The following is a 21,250-nucleotide window of genomic DNA, read 5'->3' as shown; positions in this document are numbered from 1 at the left end:
GTAGTTGAGGCAGGGACTATCGCAATGTTCAAGCAGCATTTAGACAGGTACGTGGATAGGGCAGGTTTGGAGTGATTTGGGCCAAACGCAGGCAGGTGGGACTAGTGTAGACGGGTCATGTTGGTTGGAGTGGGCAAGTTGGGGTAAAGGGCATGTTCCGCGTTGCACGACTCTAACACTAGCCTCGGCACAATGGCCTCAGTCACCCCTCGACCACCGAGGAACGCAAGACTTTTGAGACCATGACGCATTTGAATAAACAACGAGAGGGGGTGGGGGAAAAGACAAAAATACATTTTATTAACGAAAACGTCCCCAAACCTTTGCGACAGCTGAAGAACGAGCGAGCAAGCGAGTGGGGACGTGGCACTGATGGGGACTGCAGGACGCAGGGTGCGCCAATGTAAAACAGGGCGGGTGGGGACAAGGCGTGGAGACAAGACCCACCAGCGGCTCAGACGAAGGTGATCTTGGTGCGGGCTTGGTTCACCTGCCAGACGTTGAGCTCCTCGTACTCCTCCAGCGCACTCTCCACCTGGGCCGGGGTGAAGCCCTTGGAAACGCAACGCTGCTCGGCCTCGGAGTACTTGACCGTGCGGCCGGCACCTCCCGGAACCATCTCCCGGATGGTGGCGAAGATCATGTCCGCTGGGCGCCGAGACCTGAGAAACCACACACACACGGAGAAGACTTACCAGGATGTCACCAGGGCCTGAGCTACAGGGAGAGGTTGGGCTGGGGACTCTATTCTTTGGAGCATGAAGGGTGACAAGTTTATAGGTGTAGAATTAGGCCATTCGGTCCTTACGAAGGGGAAATCATGCTCGACTAATGAAACATATAAGATTATTAAGGGTTTGGACATACTAGTGGCAGGAAACATGTTCCCGATGTTGGGAGAGTCCAGAACAAGGGGCCGCAGTTTAAGACTAAGGGGTAAGCCATTTAGAACGGAGACGAGGAAACACTTTTTCTCACAGAAAGTTGTGAGTCTGTGGAAGTTGTGAGTCTGCCTCAGAGGGTGATGGAGGCCGGTTCTCTGCATACTTTCAAGACAGAGCTAGATAGCGCTGTTAAAGATAATGGAGTCAGGGAATATGGGGAGAAGGCAGGAACGGGGTGCTGATTGGGGATGGCCCACTCCTGCACCTAACGTCTATTGAGTCCACTCCGCCATTCAATCGTGGCTGATCTCTGCCTCCTGTCTTCTCCCCCGTAAACCCTAGACAGGCGTTCTGATCAAGAACTTGTCTGTCTGTGCCATAAAAATATCCAGACTTGGCCTCCACAGCCCTTAGTGACAATGCGTTCCACAGATTAACTACCCTCTGACTAAAGTCCGTACTAAACACGACAACAAATTAAACTGATCTCCACTGCCTGCACGTGATCCATATCCCTGCATATCCATGTGCTTGTCCAAAAGCTCTTAAACGCCACCATGGTATCTGCCTCCACCACCAGCCCTGGCAGCGCGTTCCAGGCACCCACCACCCTGTGTGAAAATAAATTGACCTGTGCATCTCCTTTGAATTTTTCTCCTCACCTTAACGTTATGCCATCTAGTTTTTGATCTTCTCGCCCTCCTTCATGAGAGGTGAAGTAGACTGGAGGAAGCACATGTTCCGCGCCCCACCATGGCAAAGAAACAGGCTTGACGCAGCAGTAGAGCTGCGGCGTCACAGCGCCACAGACCCAGGTTCAACCCTGACTACGGGTGCTATCTGTATGTTATCCCTGTGACCAGCGTGGGTTGTCTCAGGGTGCTCTGGTGTCCTCCCACACTCCAATGACGTACAGGTTTTGGAATTTGGCTTTCAGTAAAAATGGTAAATTGTTCCCATTGTGTGTAGGATAGTGTCAGTGTGCGGGGATCGCTAGTCGGCGCGGACGCGGTGGGCCGAAAGGCACGTTTCCGCACTGTATCTCTAAAGTGTTAATTAATTGGGCCAGGTGGGGCACAGGGGAGGGGAGGAGGGGATGAATTCTCACCTGGTCTGGTCGCGGCTTCCGCAGAGAGAGTCCTTGGACATCTCCATCAGCCTCATCGCCTCGTTCACATCTTCCTTCTCCACCGTATCGACCAGGCGAAGGCGAGCCTGTGGGGACAAGGGGCAGAGGCAATGCAAGGTTACCAACCCTGTAACACAGGGGGAGACAGAGTGAGAGGTCACGGGAGACCCAGACTATGGGGACAAGGGGCAGAGGCAACGGCACATTACAGGAGGCACAAAGTGGGAGAGAGCTCGGGGACAGAGGACCCAGAGACAGGGGCAAGGTCAATGGCCGATTACAAGCAGTGTAACCCACAGAGAGGGGGGGGGTGAGGGGAGACCCAGACCAGCGACACTAGATTTCGAGTGGTGTAACCAAAGGGGGGGGGGGGGGGGGGGGAGGGAGAGGGGGAGGGGGAGGGGGAGGGGGAGGAGGAGGAGGAGGAGGAGGAGGGAGGGAGAGAGAGAGAGGGAGAGAGAGGCCTTGAGAGACCAGTTTGTGGAGACAAGGGCAACAGCAACACCAGATTCCAATAGGCGCCACCAAATGAGAGAGATTGGTGGAGACAGAGAGAAGGGGGGGGGAGGGGGAAAGGGAAATACAACTCACTCAGAGAGAGAGCTCAGGGTGGGAGACTGGGACATTTTATCGGGATGCATCACAGCACGGTTTGGGAACCGCTCCGTCCAAGACCGCAAGAAATTGCAGAGAATTGTGGACACAGCCCAGACCATAACACAAATCCAACCTTCCTTCCATTGATCCCATCTACACCTAACGCTGCCTCGGCAAGGTCCAGCAGCATAATCAAGGACCAGTCGCACACCGGCCACTCCCTCATCCTCTCCCATCGGGCAAAAGATGTGGAAGTGTGAAAACACGCACCTCCAGATGTTAACAAGCGACTGAACCACCCCACCAACAAGAGAGCGGTCCTGACCTCCCATCTACCTCATTGAAGACACCTGTGGACTGTCTTCGATCGGACCTTACCTTGCACTAAACGTTATTCCCTTATTATCATGTGTCTGTACGTTGTGACGGCTTGATTTTAATTATGTACTGTCTTTCCACCGACTGGTTAGCATGCAACAAGAGCTTTTCACTGTGACTCGATGCACGTGACAATAACCTAAACTCCCGACAAACGTTCGAGGTAGAGTATTGCCAGACCTAAGCACATTCCCGGATCTGCAATTTGTACAGAAATAGCCCACTGACCCCGCGTGCAAGAGGCGCCAGGCTTTGTCCAGTCCGCGCTCTAGGTGTTATGAGCGAGCGGTGCCCGGTCCAGGCTGCTGCAGGGGCTCCAGATGTAGTCTTGCTTGGGCGTGTGGATCGACCAGCGACCCCACATTAGGCAACTGTGGCTCTGGGTGCCCCTGAAGGGGGAGGTTGCTACACCATAGAGTGTTGCAGTGTGGACACAGGCCCTTTGGCCCAACTTGCCCACCCCGGCCAACATGCCCTGCTACACAAGTTCCACCTGCCTGCACTTGGTCCATATCCCTCCAAACCTGTCATATCTACGTACCTATCCAACTGTTTTTTTAAACGTTGGGACAGTCCCAGCCTCAACTACCTCCTCTGGCAGCTTGTCCCATACACACACACACACACCACCATTTGCGTGAAAAAGTTACCCTTCAGGTTCCTATTAAATCTTTTCCCTTCACCTTGAACATATATCCTCTGGGCAAGAGACCCTACACGATCTACTCCTCTCATGATCTTATACACCTGTAAGATCACCCCTCATCCTCCAGCCCTCCAAGGGATAGAGATCCAGCCTGCTCAACCTCTCCCTATAGTTCAGACCCTCTAGTCCTGGCAACATCCTCGTAATCATACATTGTTGCCCTTGCCCCCGGAGCTCTAGAAGTGCTTATACTGCAGTAGATTTGAACAGTACTACCTGCACTAACAGCACTTTGGAACTCCAGGGGACTAGATCTCGAGAGCGCTCTGAACCTTTGGTGGAATGGGCAGCTCACAGCGGGTGGAGCTGATGAATCACGGCGCCAGAAACCCAGGTTCCATCCTGACCTCAGGTGCTGTCTGTCTGTGTGTATATTTTCATTCAGTTTAGAGATACAGCGCGGAAACAGGCCCTTCGGCCCACCGAGACCGCGGTGACCAGCCATGCCCGCACACTAACACCATCCTACACACACACTAGGGACCATTCACTCATACCAAGCCAAATAACCTACAAACCTGTGCGCCTTTGGAGTGTGGGAGGAAACCGACAATCTTGGAGAAAACCCACACAGGTCACGGGGAGAACGTACAAACTCCGTATAGACAGCACCCGTAGTTGGGATGGAACCCGGGTCTCTGGCGTTGCAAGGCAGCAACTTCACCGCTGCACCACCATGCCGCCCTATTGTGTGTGTGTGTGTGTGTGTGTGTGTGTTTAGGTGTGTGTGTGTTTATATATATACACACACACACACCGGTATGCGTGTTTATGTATGTGTGAAAACACACGCACACACCAAAAATTTAATATAAAGAGTACATATTCTCCCTGTGACCTTGTGGGGCTTTTCCGGGTGCTCTGGTTTCCTGCCACACCAAAGACATGCAGGATTGCAGGCTCTTTGGCTTCTGTAAATTGTCTCTAGTGTGTGTAGGATAGTGCTAGTGTGTATGGGGATCGCTGTGGACTCTGTGGTTTCTGCGCTATGGCTTTCACTCGATGATATCTCTGCAGCCTTGTGATCACCAGACAGGAGCAACGAGACAGAAACAATGCTCAACCCAACTTCCAAATCCATGGGGAGGGAACCCGCGCGGTCACGTGGAGAACATGCAAACTCCACACACGCACACACAGATAGCACCCAAAGTCAGAATCGAACCAGGGTCTCTCTGGCGCTGTGATGCAGCGGCTCTACCTGCTGCACCAAACTGCTGACGGATTTGCCACAAAGAACTTTAGAGATACAGTGCGGAAACAGGCCCCTCGACCCATCGAGCCCGCGCCGACCAGCCATCACCTATACACTACCACTATCCTACAAACACTAGGCACAAATTACAGTTTGCAGAAGCTAATTAACCTACAAACCAGTACGTCTTTGGAATGTGGGAGGAAAGCGGAGCACCCGGAGAAAACTCACACGGTCTTGGTGAGTGGATCGGAAAGTGGGTAACATAGGACTAGTGTGATGGGGTGATCGAGGGCAGTCGTGGACCCAGCGGGCTGAATGGCCTGTTACCATGCTAATAAGCTAAACTGAGGGATACTGCTTTAAATGAAGTTTGTCTGACGTGAAGACAACCACTTGGCTGCAACCAGCAGCTCAAGTGCAGCTCATGACGTCCTGTAGCCAGACTTGCAAAAGGCAACTGTGCCGGCCAGGTAACACACAGCAGCAGATCATTAGGATACAGTGCAGGGAACGATGCTTCTGAAGAGATGCCAGGGCACAACTGCTCAGGACAAAATAAGCTAAGGGCTGGCAGGGCTGCACAGTGGTTGAGCTGTGTTGGAAGGAACTGCAGATGCTGGTTTAAACCGAACCTGGAGCAACTCAGCGGGACAGGCAGCATCTCTGGAGAAAAGGAATGGGTGACGTTTCATGTTTCAACCTGAAACCTCACCTATTCCTTTTCTCCGCAGCGGTAGAGTTGCTGCCTCGCAGCGCCAGACCCAGGTTCCATCCTGACTACGGGTGCCGTCTGTACGGAGTTCGTACATTTTCCGTGACCTGCGTGGGTTTTCTCTGGGTGCTCCGGCTTCCTCCCGCACTCCCAAAGACGTGCAGGTTGATTGGCTTCGTTAAAAATTGTAAATGGCCCCTAGTTGTGTGGGACAGTGCGGGGTGATAATGCGAGTGTACGGGGCGATCGCTGGGCGGCACAGACTCGCTGGGCGGCGCAGACTCGCTGGGCGGCGCAGACTCGCTGGGCCTGTTTCCGCGCTGTACGTCTAAAGTAAAGTAATGAGGGCACTTCATTCAGGAGCTGATGACAGGCAGCGAGCGGCATGTTAGGCTTGGCTGTGTGGTGCTGCAAATGCCCACAGTGCAGTAGATACTGTGTCTTTACTATCTGCACTGTCAGCACTTTAACACCATCACTGCCCATAGACAAGCAACACTGACCCAGAAGATGAAAGACACAAAATGCTAGAGTAACTCAGCGGGGCAGGCAGCATCCCTGGATAGAAGGAATGGGCGACGTTTCGGGTCAAGACCCTTCTTCAGACTGAGCGTCAGGGGAGAGGGAGACACAGAGATAAGGAAGGGTATGGTGTGAAAGCGAGACGTCAAAGAGGACAGGGATCAAGGAAAAAACGTAGAACAGCTGACTGTTAGCCAGGGGAAGGCGACAACGAAGCATACAGAGATAAAATTAAATCAGGGGGACAATCAACAGGGAATGGGGAGAGACGGAGAGAGAGGGAAAGCAAGATTTACTTGGAAATTAGAAAAGTCTATATTCATGGCCCAGCCTCTGCTCACTACACAATCGATGGTCGGCACGGACCCGGTGGGCTGAAGGGCTTGTCTTCACGCTGTATCTCGGGAACTAAACTAAACTTCTGCATCAGAGATGCGTCATCTTACTGAATAGTGAAAGGCCTGGGTAAAGTGGATGCGGAAAGGACATTTCATAAGCCATTGGAACAGAATTAGGCCATTTGGCCCATCAAGTTTACCCCCCCATTCAATCATGGCATGATTTCCCGCTCTAACCTCATTCTCCTGCCTTCCCCCCCATAACCCCCGACACCAGTACAAACAAGATTGTGTCAATCTCCATATTAAAAATATCATTCGACTTGGTCTGTGTCGATGAGTTCCACAGATTCACCACCCTCTGGCTAAAGAAATTCCTCTTCATCTCCCTCCAAAAAGGTAAGTCTTTTAATTCGGAGGCTATGACCTCTGGTCCTAAACTATCCCACTAGTCATAGAGACAGTCATAGAACGTGGAAACAGGCCCTTGGCCCGACTTGCCCACACCCCAGAGCTGCAACGTTTTGTCAGAGCATTTCAGTATTCTAGTACCTGAAAATCAGTATTTTGCAGAGAAAATCAGTATTTTTACAGTGCCATTTTGCTGGAAAAGTTTTTTTTTGTGCAGTCATACCCATGTAAGAGTACAAGAATGCATAACTTTGCTACCAATTGACATGTCTTCTACGCACCTTACTTGACAGTGCAATAATAGTCATCTCTTTGTATACTGCTGTTTGAAAGGCTGCTTCCTGCTTTTAGCACCAGATGATGAGGTAGAAGCCATTTTGGAAGCGTCCCTCGCTCTCCCTCTCCCTCCTTCCTATCTCTCTCTCCCTCCAACCCTTTCCCCCTCCCTCCCCCCCCCTTTCCCTCCCTGTCTTCCTCTCTCTCCTCCCCTTTTTTCTCCCTCTCCCTCCCCTCCCTCTCTTCCCCTTGAGCCCACCCACCATTCTATAAAATCAAGGCCAATCCCAATGCAACTGCAACGTTTCTCCACTAGCCATATCCAGAATTCTACCATTGCCCGAAAAATGATCAAAGTCTCAACTTCCATTGAAAAAGAGAATTCCAAAGACTCATTGTTATACGAGAATTTTCCTGAACAGTCTGTGACCCATAGCATTGTGGTCATAGCACTATGTGTAAAGCCCATAGCACTCCAGCCTGTAGCATTATATTTAGAACCCACAGCACTTTTTTTTTAAATTCCCACGCGTTAAACTGACAGCGCTGTGTTTAAACCTGAAGTGGGACAGGCAGCGACTCTGGAGAGAAGGAATGGGTGACGTTTCTGGTCGAGACCCTTCATCACACTGAACTGAACTCTGTATTTAAAATCCGTATTTAACAAGACAAAATCGTACATTCGTATTCTAATCGCATTTCCTAACAAAATACAGAAAGTCCGTACTACTTGGCAGCTCTGACACCCTCCAACATGTCCCATCTACACTAGTCCCAACTACCTGCATTTAGCCCACATCCCTCCAAACCAGTCCTATCCACGTACCTGTCTGAATGTTTCTTAAGGTACACAAAAATGCTGGAGAAACTCAGCGGGTGCAGCAGCATCTATGGAGCGAAGGAAATAGGCAACGTTTTGGGCCGAAACCCTTCTTCAGACGTTTCGGCCCGAAACGTTGCCTATTTCCTTCGCTCCATTAATGCTGCTGCACCCGCTGAGTTTCTCCAGCATTTTTGTGTACCTTTGTTTTTCCAGCATCTGCAGTTCCTTTTTAAAAACTAAATGTTTCTTAAACATAGTGATGGTCCCTGCCTCAACTACCTCCTCCAGCAGCTCGCTCCATACACCACTGTGTGAAAACGCTACCCCTCAGGTCGTTATTAAATCTTTCGCCCCTCGTATTAAACCCCTAGTGGGGGAGTCTTGGTTCAGAGGGCACCACTTCAAATAAAAGGAAGTATCTTTAGAACGGAGACGAGGAGGAACTTCTGTAACCTGAGGGTGGTGAATCTGTGGAACTCGTTGCCACAGACGACGGTGGAAGCCATGCCATTGGGTATTTTAAGGTGGAGATAGACAAATTCTTGATTAGTACGGGTGTTCGGGGTTATGGGGAGAAGGCAGAATGGAGTTGAGAGGGAAAGACAGATCAGCCACGATTGAATGGCGAAGTAGACTTGATGGGCCGAATGGCCTAATTCTGTTCCTATCACTTATGAATCAGTCATGCGCAGACATCCAACAAGGTTTGTGTGACGGTCTGGGCTGCATCCACAGCTCCCTACAATTTCTTGCTGTCTCCCCCTCATCTTGCTAAAGGTAGATCCTTTTATCCTGAGGTAGTGCCCTCTGGTCCTCGATTCTCCCACTGGTGGAAACATTCCCTCCACACATCGTCGTCACCCAGCCTGAGGCTGGAGTGCAGGGGAGGTGGGATATGGGGGTGCTCTGCATGTCGGGGTACGCACCAGGGCGATGGAGATACGCAGAATGGACAGCAGGGTCCTGGCCGAGGTGAAGGTGGTGTCCTTGTTGACCCTCGACTCCTTCCTCATCTCCACGTAGGCGGCGGTGATGTAGTCAGACAGCGACTCGGGAAACAACGGCTCCTTCTTCTTGCACAGCGTGATGTAGCGTCTGAACGGGAGGAGAGGGAGAGAGAGGAACACTGGTAAGGTAACAGCATTTAACAGACATTCAGATGGGGAGAGGAAAGGTTTAGAGGGACGTAGGCCAAACGCGGGCAGGTGGGACTAGCGTAAACGGGGCGGCGTGGTCGGCACGGACGTGTTGGGCCGAAGGGCCTGTTCCATGCTGTATGACTACATCACATGTGGCCAGCCTACACGCACCAGAAGAAACAGACCTGACGATGTCACATGGGCACAGGCAGACGCAGACAGACGACGCAGGCAGACGGAAGGGGACAGACGAGGCAGGCAGACGGACAGACGACGCGGGCAGACGGACAGACGGACAGACGACGCGGGCAGACGGACAGACAACGCGGGCAGACGGACAGACGGACAGACGACGCGGGCAGACGGACAGACAACGCGGGCAGACGGACAGACAACGCGGGCAGACGGACATACGACGCGGGCAGACGGACAGACGACGCGGGCAGACGGACAGACGAGGCGGGCAGACGGACAGACGAGGCGGGCAGGCGGACAGACAAGGCGGGCAGACGGACAGACGAGGCGGGCAGACGGACAGACGAGGCAGGCAGACGGACAGACGAGGCAGGCAGACGGACAGACGAAGCAGGCAGACGGACAGACGAGGCGGGCAGACGGACAGACGAGGCAGGCAGACGGACAGACGAGGCAGGCAGACGGACAGACGAGGCAGGCAGACGGACAGACGAGGCAGGCAGACGGACAGACGAGGCAGGCAGACGGACAGACGAGGCAGGCAGACGGACAGGCTACGCAGGCAGACGATACGGTACCTCATGAGCTTCATGTCGAGCGGCTTGAACTGGGAGGGGGGCTGTTTGCAGTGCTGATGGACATATGTGATGTGTTGAGCGAGCCTGAGGGGTAAAGGACAGAACGTCAGGCACAGGCCACCCCACCGCACGCAGCCAAAATAGGTCAGAACAACTGCGGGCATCACCTCTCGATTCACGTCACAGACCATCACCAACCCAGGCGACTATTTGCATGCTAGCCACAGAAGCAGATCCACAAACTCATTACAATCGCTCTCTCTGCACACTGTAAATGAATCGACTGTAATCATGCATTGTCTTGCTGCGGACTGATCAGCACGCAACAAAAGCCTTTCACTGTACCTCAGTACACGTGACAATAAACTACACTGAAACAAAGTTTTTTGGTCGGGACACTTCGTGAGCCTTCAGTCTCGACCCGAAACAGCAACCACCCAATCCCACCTTGACCCGCCAAGTTACTCCAGCGCATTATGTTTTGATCAAGATTCCACCCTCTGCAATCTCTTCAAATTCTGTGAGTTCAACCACTATTTTTTAGTTTAGTTTGGAGATACAGCGCAGAAACAGGCCCTTTGGCCCACCGAGTCCGCATAGACCAGCGATCCACACACACTAACACTATCCTACACACTCTACGGACAATTTATAGCATGCCAATTAACTTACAAACCTGTCCTTCTTTGGATGCTGGGAGGAAACCGGAGCACCAGGAGAAAACCCACGCAGGTCATGGGGAGAACGTACGTGCACACAGTACCCGTAGTCGGGATCGAACCTGGGTCACTGGCACTGTAAAGCAGCAACAGTCACCGTGCCGCCCACTAAAACGAACTAACTTGCAAACTAATATAACATTTGGATTGACCGACCGCTCTCCAAACCAAGGCCATTTAAATGCCAGGTATCTCTGACCCCTCGCCTCTCTGCTCTAACACCACCATTCATGCCCCCTCCAGTCTTCCCATCACGGCTGGCATCTAGCCACAGGATAATCCTAACCCTCTCTGTTTATCGGTTGGGTATAGAAACATAGACTAATAGTTGCAGGAGTGGGCCATTTGGCCCTTCTAGCCAGCACCACCCTTCAATATGATCATGGTTGATCATCCAAAATCAGTACACGGTTCTTGCTTTTTCCCCCATATTCCTCGATTCCCTTTGCCCCAAGAACTAAATCTAACTCTCTCTAGAAAATTCTCCAATGAATTGGCCTCCACTGCCTTCTGTGGTAGAGAACTCAACAGATTCACAACTTTCTGGGTGAAAAGGTTTTTTCCTCATTTCAGTCTTAAATGGCCCACTCCTTATTCTTAAACTGTGACCCTGGTTCTGGAATCCTCCAACATCGGGAACATTTTTCCTGCACCGACCCTGTCCAATCCTCAAAGAATTGTATGTTTCTATAAGATATCCTCTCATCCTTCTAAATTCCAGTGAATACAGGCCCAGTCGACCCATTCTTTCTTCATACGTCAGTCCCGCCATCACAGGAATTAACCTGGTAAACTTACGCTGCACTCCCTCAATAGCAATAATGTCCTTCCTCAAATAAGGAGACCAAAATGGCACACAATACTCCAGGGCGGTCCACCAGGGCCCTGTACAACTGCAGTAGGACCTCCTTGCAGCTAAACTCAAATCCTCTCGCAATGAAGGCCAACATGCCATTAGCTTTCTTCACTGCCTGCTGTACCTGCATGCTTACTTTCAGTGACTGATGTACAAGCACACCCAGGTCTTGTTGCACCTCCCCTTCTCCTAATCTGACACTTCAGATAATAATCTGCCTTCCTGTTCTTGCCACCAGTGGATAACATCACATTTATCCACATTAAACTGCATCTGCCATGCATCTGCCCACTTACCCAACCTATCCAAGTCATCCTGCAGCCTAATAGCATACTCCTACTGCCACCCCGCTTTGTGTCATTCGCAAACTTAGAGAGGTTACATTTAATGCCCTTGTATAAATCATTAATATATATTGTAAACAACTGGGGTCCCAGCACCGAGCCTTGTGGCACCCCACTAGTCACTGCCTGGCATTCTGAAAAGGACCCGTCAATTCCTACTCTTTGTTACCTACCTGCCAACCAGTTCTCTATCCATATCAATACCCTACCCCCAATATCATGAGCTCTAATTTTGCACACTAATCTCTTTTGTGAGACCTTGTCAAAGGCTTTCTGAAAGTCCAGATACACCATATCCACTGGCTCTCCCGTATCCATTCCACTCAAAAAATTCCAAAAGATTAGTCAAGCATGATTTCCCCTTCATAAATCCATTCTGACTTTGACCAATCCTGTCACTGGTTTCCAAATGCGCTGCTATAACATCTTTAATAATCGACTCCAGCATCTTCCCCACAACTGATGTAAGGCTAACTGGTCTATAATTCCCCGTTTTCTCTCTCCCTCCTTTCATAAAAAGTGGAGTTACATTGGCTACCCTCCAATCCACAGGACTGATCCATGTCGAGACAACAATGAAAAATGATCACCAATGCATCCACGATTTCTAGGCCACCTCCTTGAGTAACCTGGGATGCAGACCATCTGACCCTGGGGATGTATCTGCCTTCAGTCCCAACGGTTTGCTTAACACCATTTTCTGACTAATGTGGATTCCCTTCAGTTCCTCCCTCCCACTAGATCATCAGACCCCTAGTATTTCCAGGAGATTGTTTGTGTCTTCCTTAGTGAAGACAGAACCAAAGTACTCATTTAACTGTTCTGCCATTTCCATGTTTCCCAATATAAATCCACCTGTCTCTGACTGTAAGGGACCTACATTCTTCTTCACTAATCTTTTCCTTTTCACATACTTAAGAAACATTTACAGTCAGTTTTTATATTCCCCGCAAGCTTTCTTTCATGCTGATGCTGTGAAGAGATCGGGTGGATGCACAGAATCTCTTGCCCAGAGTGGGGGAATCGAGAACCAGAGGACATAGGTATGTGGTGAAGGTGGAAGAGAATCTTCATTGTTTAGCTTAGAGATACAGCGCAGAAACAGGCTCTTTGGCCCACCATGTCCGCGCCAAACAGCGATCCCCGCACATTAACACTAGCCTACAAACACGATGGACAATTTATATTGATACCAAGCCAATTAACCTACATACCTGCACATCTTTGGAGTGTGGGAGAAAACCGGGGCACCCAGAGGAAACCCACGCAGGCCACGGGGAGAACGTACCTACAGATAACACCCGGGTCTCTGGCGCTGTAAAGCAGCGACTCTACCACTCTGTCACCGTGCCGCCCACTAAAACAAACTAACTTGCAAACTAAAATAAAATGTGGATTGACCCAACTGCTCGCCAAACCCAGACCCTTTAAAGACCAGGTTTCTGTCCCTCTCGCCTCTCTGCTTCTCTAACACCACCATCCATTCCCCCTTCAGACTTCCCATCACGGCTGGCATCTAGCTACGGGATAATCCCCACCCTCCCTGTTTATCGAGTGGATATATTATTACTGATGCTATGGAATAGATTGGGTGGATGCACAGAGTCTCTTGCCCAGAGTGGGGGAATGCAGAACCATAGGACATTGGTTTAAGGTGGGGTGGGGGGGGGGGGGGTGGGTGGGTGCTGGAAAGATTTTATAGGAAACCGAGGGTTACTTTGTCAGGCAAGAGGTCAAAGAGAAGAAACGGAGTAAAAATAGCCCATCAAGTCTACTCCGCCATTCAATCATGGCTGATCTCTCTCTCCCCCCTAACCCCATTCTCCTACCTTCTACCCATAACTTCTGACACCTGTACTAATCAAGAATCTATCTATCTATCTATCTCTGCCTTAAAAATATCCACTGACTTGGCCTCCAGCCTTCTGTGGCAAAGAATCCCACAGATTCACCACCCTGACTGAAGGAATTTCTGCTTCCTAAAATAAATTCCTTTAATTCTGGGGCTACGACCTCTGGTCCTAGACTCTCCCACTAGTGGAAACATCCTCTCCATATCCACCTTAGTGAGAGTATGGAATAGGTTTCTGTCGGAGGTAGTTGAGGCAGGTTCTATCACAATCTTCAAAAAACAATTAGACAGGTACATGGATGGGATAGGTTTAGATGGATATGGGCCAAACGCAGGCAGGTGGGACTAGTGTAGATGGGACATGTTGGTCGGTGTGGGCAAGTTGGGCCAAAGGGCCCGTTTCCATGCTACGGCTCAGCAGTTCTGAGACCCATATCTGAGGAAGGATGTGCTGACACTGGAGAGTCCAGAGGTTTATGCGAAAGATCCCAAGGATAGACACAAAACGCTGGAGTAATTCAACAGGACAGGCATCATCTCTGTAGAGAAGGAATTTGTGACGTTTTGGGTCGCGACCCTTCTTCAGACGGTCTTGTGTCAGTAATGGATCATTGTGAGCTCCATTCCTTGATCATTACTTTTTGCATATCTTTCATTCATTTGTTCTATATCTTTCTACATCACCGTCTATATCTCTCCTTTCCCCTCCCCCTGACTCTGTCTAAAGAAGAGTCTCGTCCTGAAATGTCATCTATTCCTTCTCTCCAGAGATGCTGCCTGTCCCCGCAGAGCTACTCCATAATTTTGTGTCTATCTTTGGTGTAAACCAGCATCTGCAGTTCCTTCCTATACAGACGACCAGGGTAGTTGGTTGAGTGGTAGGAAATGGGGAACAGGGCCCCAGTGCGTGGAAAGGGTTATTAGAAAAGGGTGATTCACAAGTTATAGGAGCAGAATTAGGCTATTCGGCCCATCGAGTCCACTCTGCCTTTCAATCATGGGTGGTCTCTGCCTCCTAATCCCATGACCATAGCCGTGATTGAATGGCGGAGTTGACCCGATGGGCCGAATGGCCTAATTCTGCTCCTAGAACTGGATACAGGCGTACAAACCTCAGGTCGTTCTCCCGGTCGGGCTTGTCCTGAATGAGCCAGAGCAAGTCGAACCTGGACAGCAGGGCGGCGGGAAGCTGGATGTTCTGCTCGATGGTCTTCTTGGGGTTGTAGCGGCCGTAGGCGGGGTTGGCCGCGGCCAGGATCGAGCAGCGGGCGTTCAGCGTGGTCATGATGCCGGCCTGGAACGAGAGGCACCCGTCACTGATGCACCGTTTCACCGCGACAGCCACCCCGGACGCGTTCAACCCAACCAGAACCACCCCCGACGACCGAAGCCGGAATCGCCCGTAGCAAGGAGCTATAGACGCTGGTTTACACTGAAGACGGACACAAAATGCCGCAGTAAACTCAACGGGACAGGCCACATCTCTATAAACATAGAAAACAGGTGCAGGAGTAGGCCGTTCAAGCCAGCACCGTCATTCAACATGATCATGGCTGATCATCCAAAATCAGTACCCTGTTCCTGCTTTCTCCCCATATCCCTTGATTCCCTTAGCCCCAAGAGCTAAATCTAACTCTCTCTTGAATACATCCAGTGAATTGGCCTCCACTGCCTTATGTGGCAGAGAATTCCACAGATTCACAACTCTGAGGTTCACAACTTTCCTCATCTCAGTCCTAAATGGTTTACCCCCCTTTTTTTTTTAAACATGTTTCTATAAGATACCCTCTCATCCTTCTAAATGCCAGTGCATGGTGATGGGAATGGGTGTCGTTTCGGGTCGAGACCCTTCTACCCACCAAGGGACTCCTGGCAATCTGTTCAGGTTTTTTGGACAAAAATAAACAGCAACTGGGGCTACACAGTGGCGCAGCGGTAGAGTTGCTGCCTCAGTGCTCAGAATAAAAGGACGTTCCTTTCGGAAGGAGATGAGGAGGAATTTCTTTAGTTCGAGGACGGTGAATCTGTGGAATTCATTGCCACATTGACGGCGGTGGAGGCCAAGTCAATGGATATTTTTACGCCAGAGATAGATAGATTCTTGATTAGTACAGGTGTCAGGGGTTATGGGGAGAAGCCAGGAGAATGGACTTGAGGTGGAAAGATAGGCCGAGTGGCCATGATTGAAAGGTGTAGACTTGATGGGCCGAATGGCCGAATTCTTCTCCCATCACTTATTTAGTTTAGTTAAACAGGGCGTTCGACCCACCAGGTCCGCACTGACCAGCGATCCCCGCGTATTAACACTATCCTACACACACTAGGAACAAATTTTATATTTATCAAGCCAATTAACCTACAACCCTGTATGTCTTTGAAGTGTGGAAGGAAACCGAAGATCTCGGAGAAAACCCATGCGGGTCACGGGGAGAACGGACAAACTCCGTACAGACAGCACATGTGGTTGGGATGGAACCCGGGTCTCCGGCGCTGCTTTCACTGTAAGGCAGCAACACTACCACTGCGACACCCTAAAATGAAGTGAACGTCTGTACGGGGATTATGAACTTGTGTACGGGGATAGTCTTGCTGTATGCACCGTATACACGACAATACTGTAATCACTGTATACATGACAATAAAGAAACCATTGATCATAGACACAAAATGCTGGAGTAACTCAGTGGGCCAGACAGCATCTCTAGAGAAAGGGGTGACATTTTGGGTTGAGACCCTTCTTGATACAAGGTACTTCTCCTGCCCGGAATAGGGGAAATCGAGAACCAGAGGACATGGACTGAAGGTGAGGTGGGGAAAGATTTTATAGGATTCTGAGGGGTAACTTTTTCACACAAACGTTGGTGGGTGACAGGGGAGGTAGTTGAGGCAGGTTGAGGCAGGTGAGTCACAAAGTTTAAGAAACAATTTGAGAGGTTTGGAGGGAAATGGGCCAAACACAGGCAGGTGGGAATAGTGTAGAATGGGACATGTTGGTCGGTGTGGGCAGGTTTGACCGAAGAGCCCGTTTCCACACTGTATTTTAAGAGAGAATGGTGCTATGAGGCTCAATAAGGAACCGGTCAGACTGCATTGGGAGTATTATGAGCAGTTTTAGATAATAGGTGCAGGAGTAGGCCATTCGACCAGCAGCGCCATTCACTGTGATCATGGCTGATCATCCACAATCAGTACCCCGTTCCTGCCTTCTCCCCATATCCCCTGACCCCGCTATCTTGAAGAACTATCTAACTTTCTTTTGAAAGCATCCAGAGAATCGGCCTCCACTGCCTTCTGAGGCAGAGAATTCCAAATTCACAACCCTCTGGGTGAAAAAGTGTTTCATCATCTCCGTTCTAAACGGCCTACCCCTTATTCTTGAAATATGGCCCCTGGTTCTGGACTCCCCCAACATCGGGAACATGTTTCCTGCCTCTAACAAATCCAAACCCTTAATAATCTTAGGTACACAAAATTGCTGGAGGAACTCAGCGGGTGCAGCAGCATCTATGGAGCGAAGGAAATAGGCGACGTTTCGGGCCGAAACCCTTCTTCAGACTGATGGGGGGTGGGGAAAGAAAGAAGGAAAAAGGGAGGAGGAGGAGCCCGAGGGCGGGCGGATGGGAGGGTGGGAGGAGACAGCTAGAGGGTGAAGGAAGGGGAGGGGACAGCACAGGCTAGCCAAATTGGGGGAATTCAATGTTGATGCCATAAGGGCGCAAGGACCCCAAACGGAATATGAGGTGCTGTTCCTCCAATTTCCGCTGTTGCTCACTCTGGCAATGGAGGAGACCCAGGACAGAGAGGTCGGATTGGGAATGGGAGGGGGAGTTGAAGTGCTGAGCCACCGGGAGGTCAGGTAGGTTAAGGCGGACTGAGCGGAGGTGTTCAGCGAAACGGTCGCCCAACCTACGCTTGGTCTCACCGATGTAAATTAGCTGACATCTAGAGCAGCGGATGCAGTAGATGAGGTTGGAGGAGATACAGGTGAACCTTTGTCGCACCTGGAACGACTGCTTGGGACCTTGAATGGAGTCGAGGGGGGAGGTGAAGGGACAGGTGTTGCATTTCTTGCGGTTGCAACGGAAAGTGCCCGGGGAGGGGGTGGTGCGGGAGGGAAGGGAAGAATTGACGAGGGAGTTGCGGAGGGAGCGGTCTTTGCGGAAGGCAGACATGGGGGGAGATGGGAAGATGTGGCGAGTGGTGGGGTCACGTTGGAGGTGGCGGAAATTGCGGAGGATTATGTGTTGTATTTGCCGGCTGGTGGGGTGAAAGGTGAGGACCAGAGGGACTCTGCCCTTGTTGCGTGTGCGGGGATGGGGAGAGAGAGCAGTGTTACGGGGTATGGATGAGACCCTGGTGTGAGCCTCATCTATGGTGGCGGAGGGGAATCCCCGTTCCCTGAAGAACGAGGACATTTCCGATGCCCTGGTATGAAATGTCTCATCCTGGGAACAGATGCGGCGTAGGCGGAGGAATTGGGAGTAGGGGATGGAGTCTTTACAGGGGGCAGGGTGGGAAGACGTGTAGTCCAGATAGCCATGTGAGTCAGTGGGTTTGTAATGTATGTCGGTCAGGAGTCTGTCCCCTGCGATGGAGATGGTGAGGTCAAGGAATGGTAGGGAAGTGTCGGAAATCGTCCAGGTGTATTGGAGAGCCTTAATAATCTTATATGTTTTTTGGTCCTCCAAAATATTCCAAATGGAATTTAAACTGGAGGTGGTGGTTTCAATAAGATTCCCTCTCATCCTTCTTAATTCCAGTGTATACAAGCCCAGCTGCTCCATTCGATCAACATAAGACTGTCCTGCCATCCTGGGAATTAACCTCCTGAACCTACGCTGCACTCCCTCAATAGCAAGAAAGTCTTTCCACAAGTTTGGAGACCAAAACTGCACACAATACTCCAGGTGTGGTCTCACCAGGGCCCTGTACAACTGGCAGGACTGGGTACATGAGGAGGAGACACTTCTTGTTGGAGGGTACTTGCCTTTGCGATGGAGATGGTCTGTTGTTCCATCACCTCATGGATGGCAGTCCTGTCGGTGTCCATCATCTTGTCGAACTCATCGATGCAGCAGATGCCCTGGTCGGCCAGCACCAGCGCGCCACCCTCCAGAATCATCTCACCCGTCACCGTGTCCTTCATCACAGCCGCCGTCAGGCCCACGCCCGAGGAACCGCGGCCCGTCGTGTACTGACCTGCAGGTTCAAATTCATTATTGTCACTCGCGCATCCCAGCGTGACCACAACAGTGAAAGGCCTGGTGCTGAACCGAGGAGTCCCTTGCAACCGGTTTCTATCCCGGCTCAGACTCGCCAGCCACCTGCCACATTTGTGGGCTGGAAGAGTCTGTGTTCCACGTGTACATGGAATGTGTGAGGTAACAGCCCCTGTTCCAATACCTAAAGGTGTAGGGGAGAACTGCAGATGCTGGTTTAAATCAAAGGTAGACACAAACTGCTGGAGTAACAAAGTGTTTAAGTAGGAACTGCAGATGCTGGAAAATCGAAGGTACACAAAAATGCTGGAGAAACTCAGCGGGTGCAGCAGCTTCTATGGAGCGAAGGAGATAAGCAAAGTTTTGGGCCGAAACCCATCTTCAGACTGTATAGGTAACCTTTCGGGCCGAAAGCCTTCTGAAGAAGGGTTTCGGCCCGAATCGTTGCCTATCTCCTTTGCTCCATAGATGCTGCTGCACCCGCTGAATTTCTCCTGCATTTTTGTGTACCTGCTGGAGTAAGTCTGAAGAAGGGTCTCGATCCAAAACGTCACCCATTCCTTCTCTCCAGAGATGCTGCCTGTCCCCGCTGAGTTACTCCAGCAGTTTGTGTCCACCACCAATACCTAAAGGGGCTGCTCCTTGCCTCCTGGCTGCATTTCTCACCCACCATCCTCATCTTTGGACACACTGTGCGTAGGGGACTGGGTAGGGCTGAAGATGTTCTGATTGGGTTGCTCCAGGCCCTGGCCAAGCCGGCCATCTGCGAGTCACGGCGCCAGGCAGAAGAGGGCTCTGCCCAAGCCTCGTTCCCAGGGTTACGTCTGCGCCCGGGTGGTTTTAGAAAGGGTCTACGCGGTTGTCCACGGGCACCCTGTGGGATTTCCGGGACCGCGGGGGGTGGAATGCATCCTTAACAACGATTGTGAAATAGTTATATAATATTCAGAATTTAAGAATATTTGTTTTACCTTGTGTTGTGGTGGTGGGTTGGTTTGTATTGTACATATCACCATCAAAAACAGTGAAAGACCGAGATAGAGCGGATACAGACGGGAGGTTTCCACTAGAAAGTCTAGGAACCAGAGACCTCAGCCTCAGCATAAAAGGAAGCACTTTTAGAAAGGAGACAAGAGGGTGGTGAATCTGTGGAATTCATTGGAAGTCCATGGATATTTTTACAGCAGAGATAGATAGCTAGATTCTTGATTAGTACGGGTGTCAGGGGTAATCGGAAGGAGAGATAGATCTGCCATGATTGAATGGCAGAGTATACTTGATGGGCCGAATGGTCTAATTCAGCTCCCATCACTTATGAACTTAGTGAAAAGCTTTGCTCTGCATGCTGCCCAAACAGCACAGATGTGCCGTAAATAAATACAATCATGTCAAACTCAAGTACAATAGGTGGAGCAATGGGGAAGATACCGAGTGCAGAATATAGTTCTCAGCATTGCAGCGCACCAGTTTCAGAGACAAAGTCCATTGGCCACAATGCGATAGAGGTGAATTGGTCAGAACCCTAGCTTATGGAAGGACCGTTCAGATGTGTGCAGCTTGTACGCGGGGCTTTCACCAGGTGCTCCAGCCTCCTCCCACATCCCAAAGACATGTGGGTCTGTAGGTTAATTGGCCCGAGCGTGTAGAGTGGATGAGAAAGTGGGATAACACTATTTCCCCATGATAGAGTTGTCAAAAACAAGTGGGCTGGGGTATAAAGGTAGAAGGATGAGTTATAAAGGGTCCTGACGGGAAGTTAATTTTTCAAACAGTGGAGGTAGAGCCAGAGGTGGTAGTAGTAAGATATGGAGGAGTTGGGCTGTAGGGGCTTTATCTGTGCTGTATGCCTCTAATAGACTAGACTCTATTCCGCACTGCAATGTGTGAGCCTGGTACGCTGAAACGCATTAGATTTAAGCAGCACAAATCTCAGGACCGTAGAAGGCTAGCTTTACGCACAGGCACGCACACACGTAGACAGGCACATGCGCAGACCGACAGACACTTGCACACAAAGACAGAGACACACACAGACGGACACGCGGCCAGAGACAGGCACACATGCGGACAGAGGCGCACACGCGGACAGACATACAGGGAAAGACACACACACCCACACAGAGACACACGGACAACCACACACGTTAACTCGCCCCCGCGTAAGAGCCCCAGACCCGCCCTGACCCCACACATGGCAACCACTGTAAGTGGAGTGGACACTTACTCCTCGGAGCGAGCCGGTCAATGTAGCAGAGCAGCTGAGACTTGGCCACACCGGGATCTCCCATCAGGCAGATGTTGATGTTTCCTGAAAATAACAAGGGGGGGGGGGGAGAGATCAGCTCTGATGGGACTATTCTGTAGCGGACGTTAC

At 50.8% G+C, this 21,250-nt stretch overlaps 1 protein-coding gene across 2 annotated transcripts in view; it reads right to left on the bottom strand.

Moving 5' to 3' along the window:
• Positions 1–275: 275 nt before the first annotated feature.
• mcm7 (minichromosome maintenance complex component 7) overlaps positions 276–21,250 on the bottom strand; it is a 45,476-nt gene continuing 24,501 nt past the window's right edge. The window contains exons 10-16 of one of the 2 annotated variants that reach the window (XM_033016968.1): positions 21,101–21,184; positions 18,645–18,856; positions 14,770–14,951; positions 9,887–9,970; positions 8,901–9,069; positions 1,993–2,099; positions 276–662 (exon numbers count right to left, since the gene is read on the bottom strand). In XM_033016968.1, the coding sequence (XP_032872859.1) occupies positions 455–662; positions 1,993–2,099; positions 8,901–9,069; positions 9,887–9,970; positions 14,770–14,951; positions 18,645–18,856; positions 21,101–21,184 (1,046 nt within the window). In that variant the 3' untranslated portion in view covers positions 276–454. Of the gene's footprint in view, positions 667–1,992; positions 2,100–8,900; positions 9,070–9,886; positions 9,971–14,769; positions 14,952–18,644; positions 18,857–21,100; positions 21,185–21,250 lie in introns of both variants that reach the window. The other variant, XM_033016967.1, reaches the window with a different exon arrangement.

This window comes from Amblyraja radiata, unplaced genomic scaffold (genome assembly GCF_010909765.2).
Source record: "Amblyraja radiata isolate CabotCenter1 unplaced genomic scaffold, sAmbRad1.1.pri scaffold_706_ctg1, whole genome shotgun sequence".
Taxonomy (NCBI): Eukaryota; Metazoa; Chordata; class Chondrichthyes; order Rajiformes; family Rajidae; genus Amblyraja; species Amblyraja radiata.
Note: the sequence above shows the minus strand (reverse complement) of the source record. Positions and strands in the feature narration are given on the sequence as shown.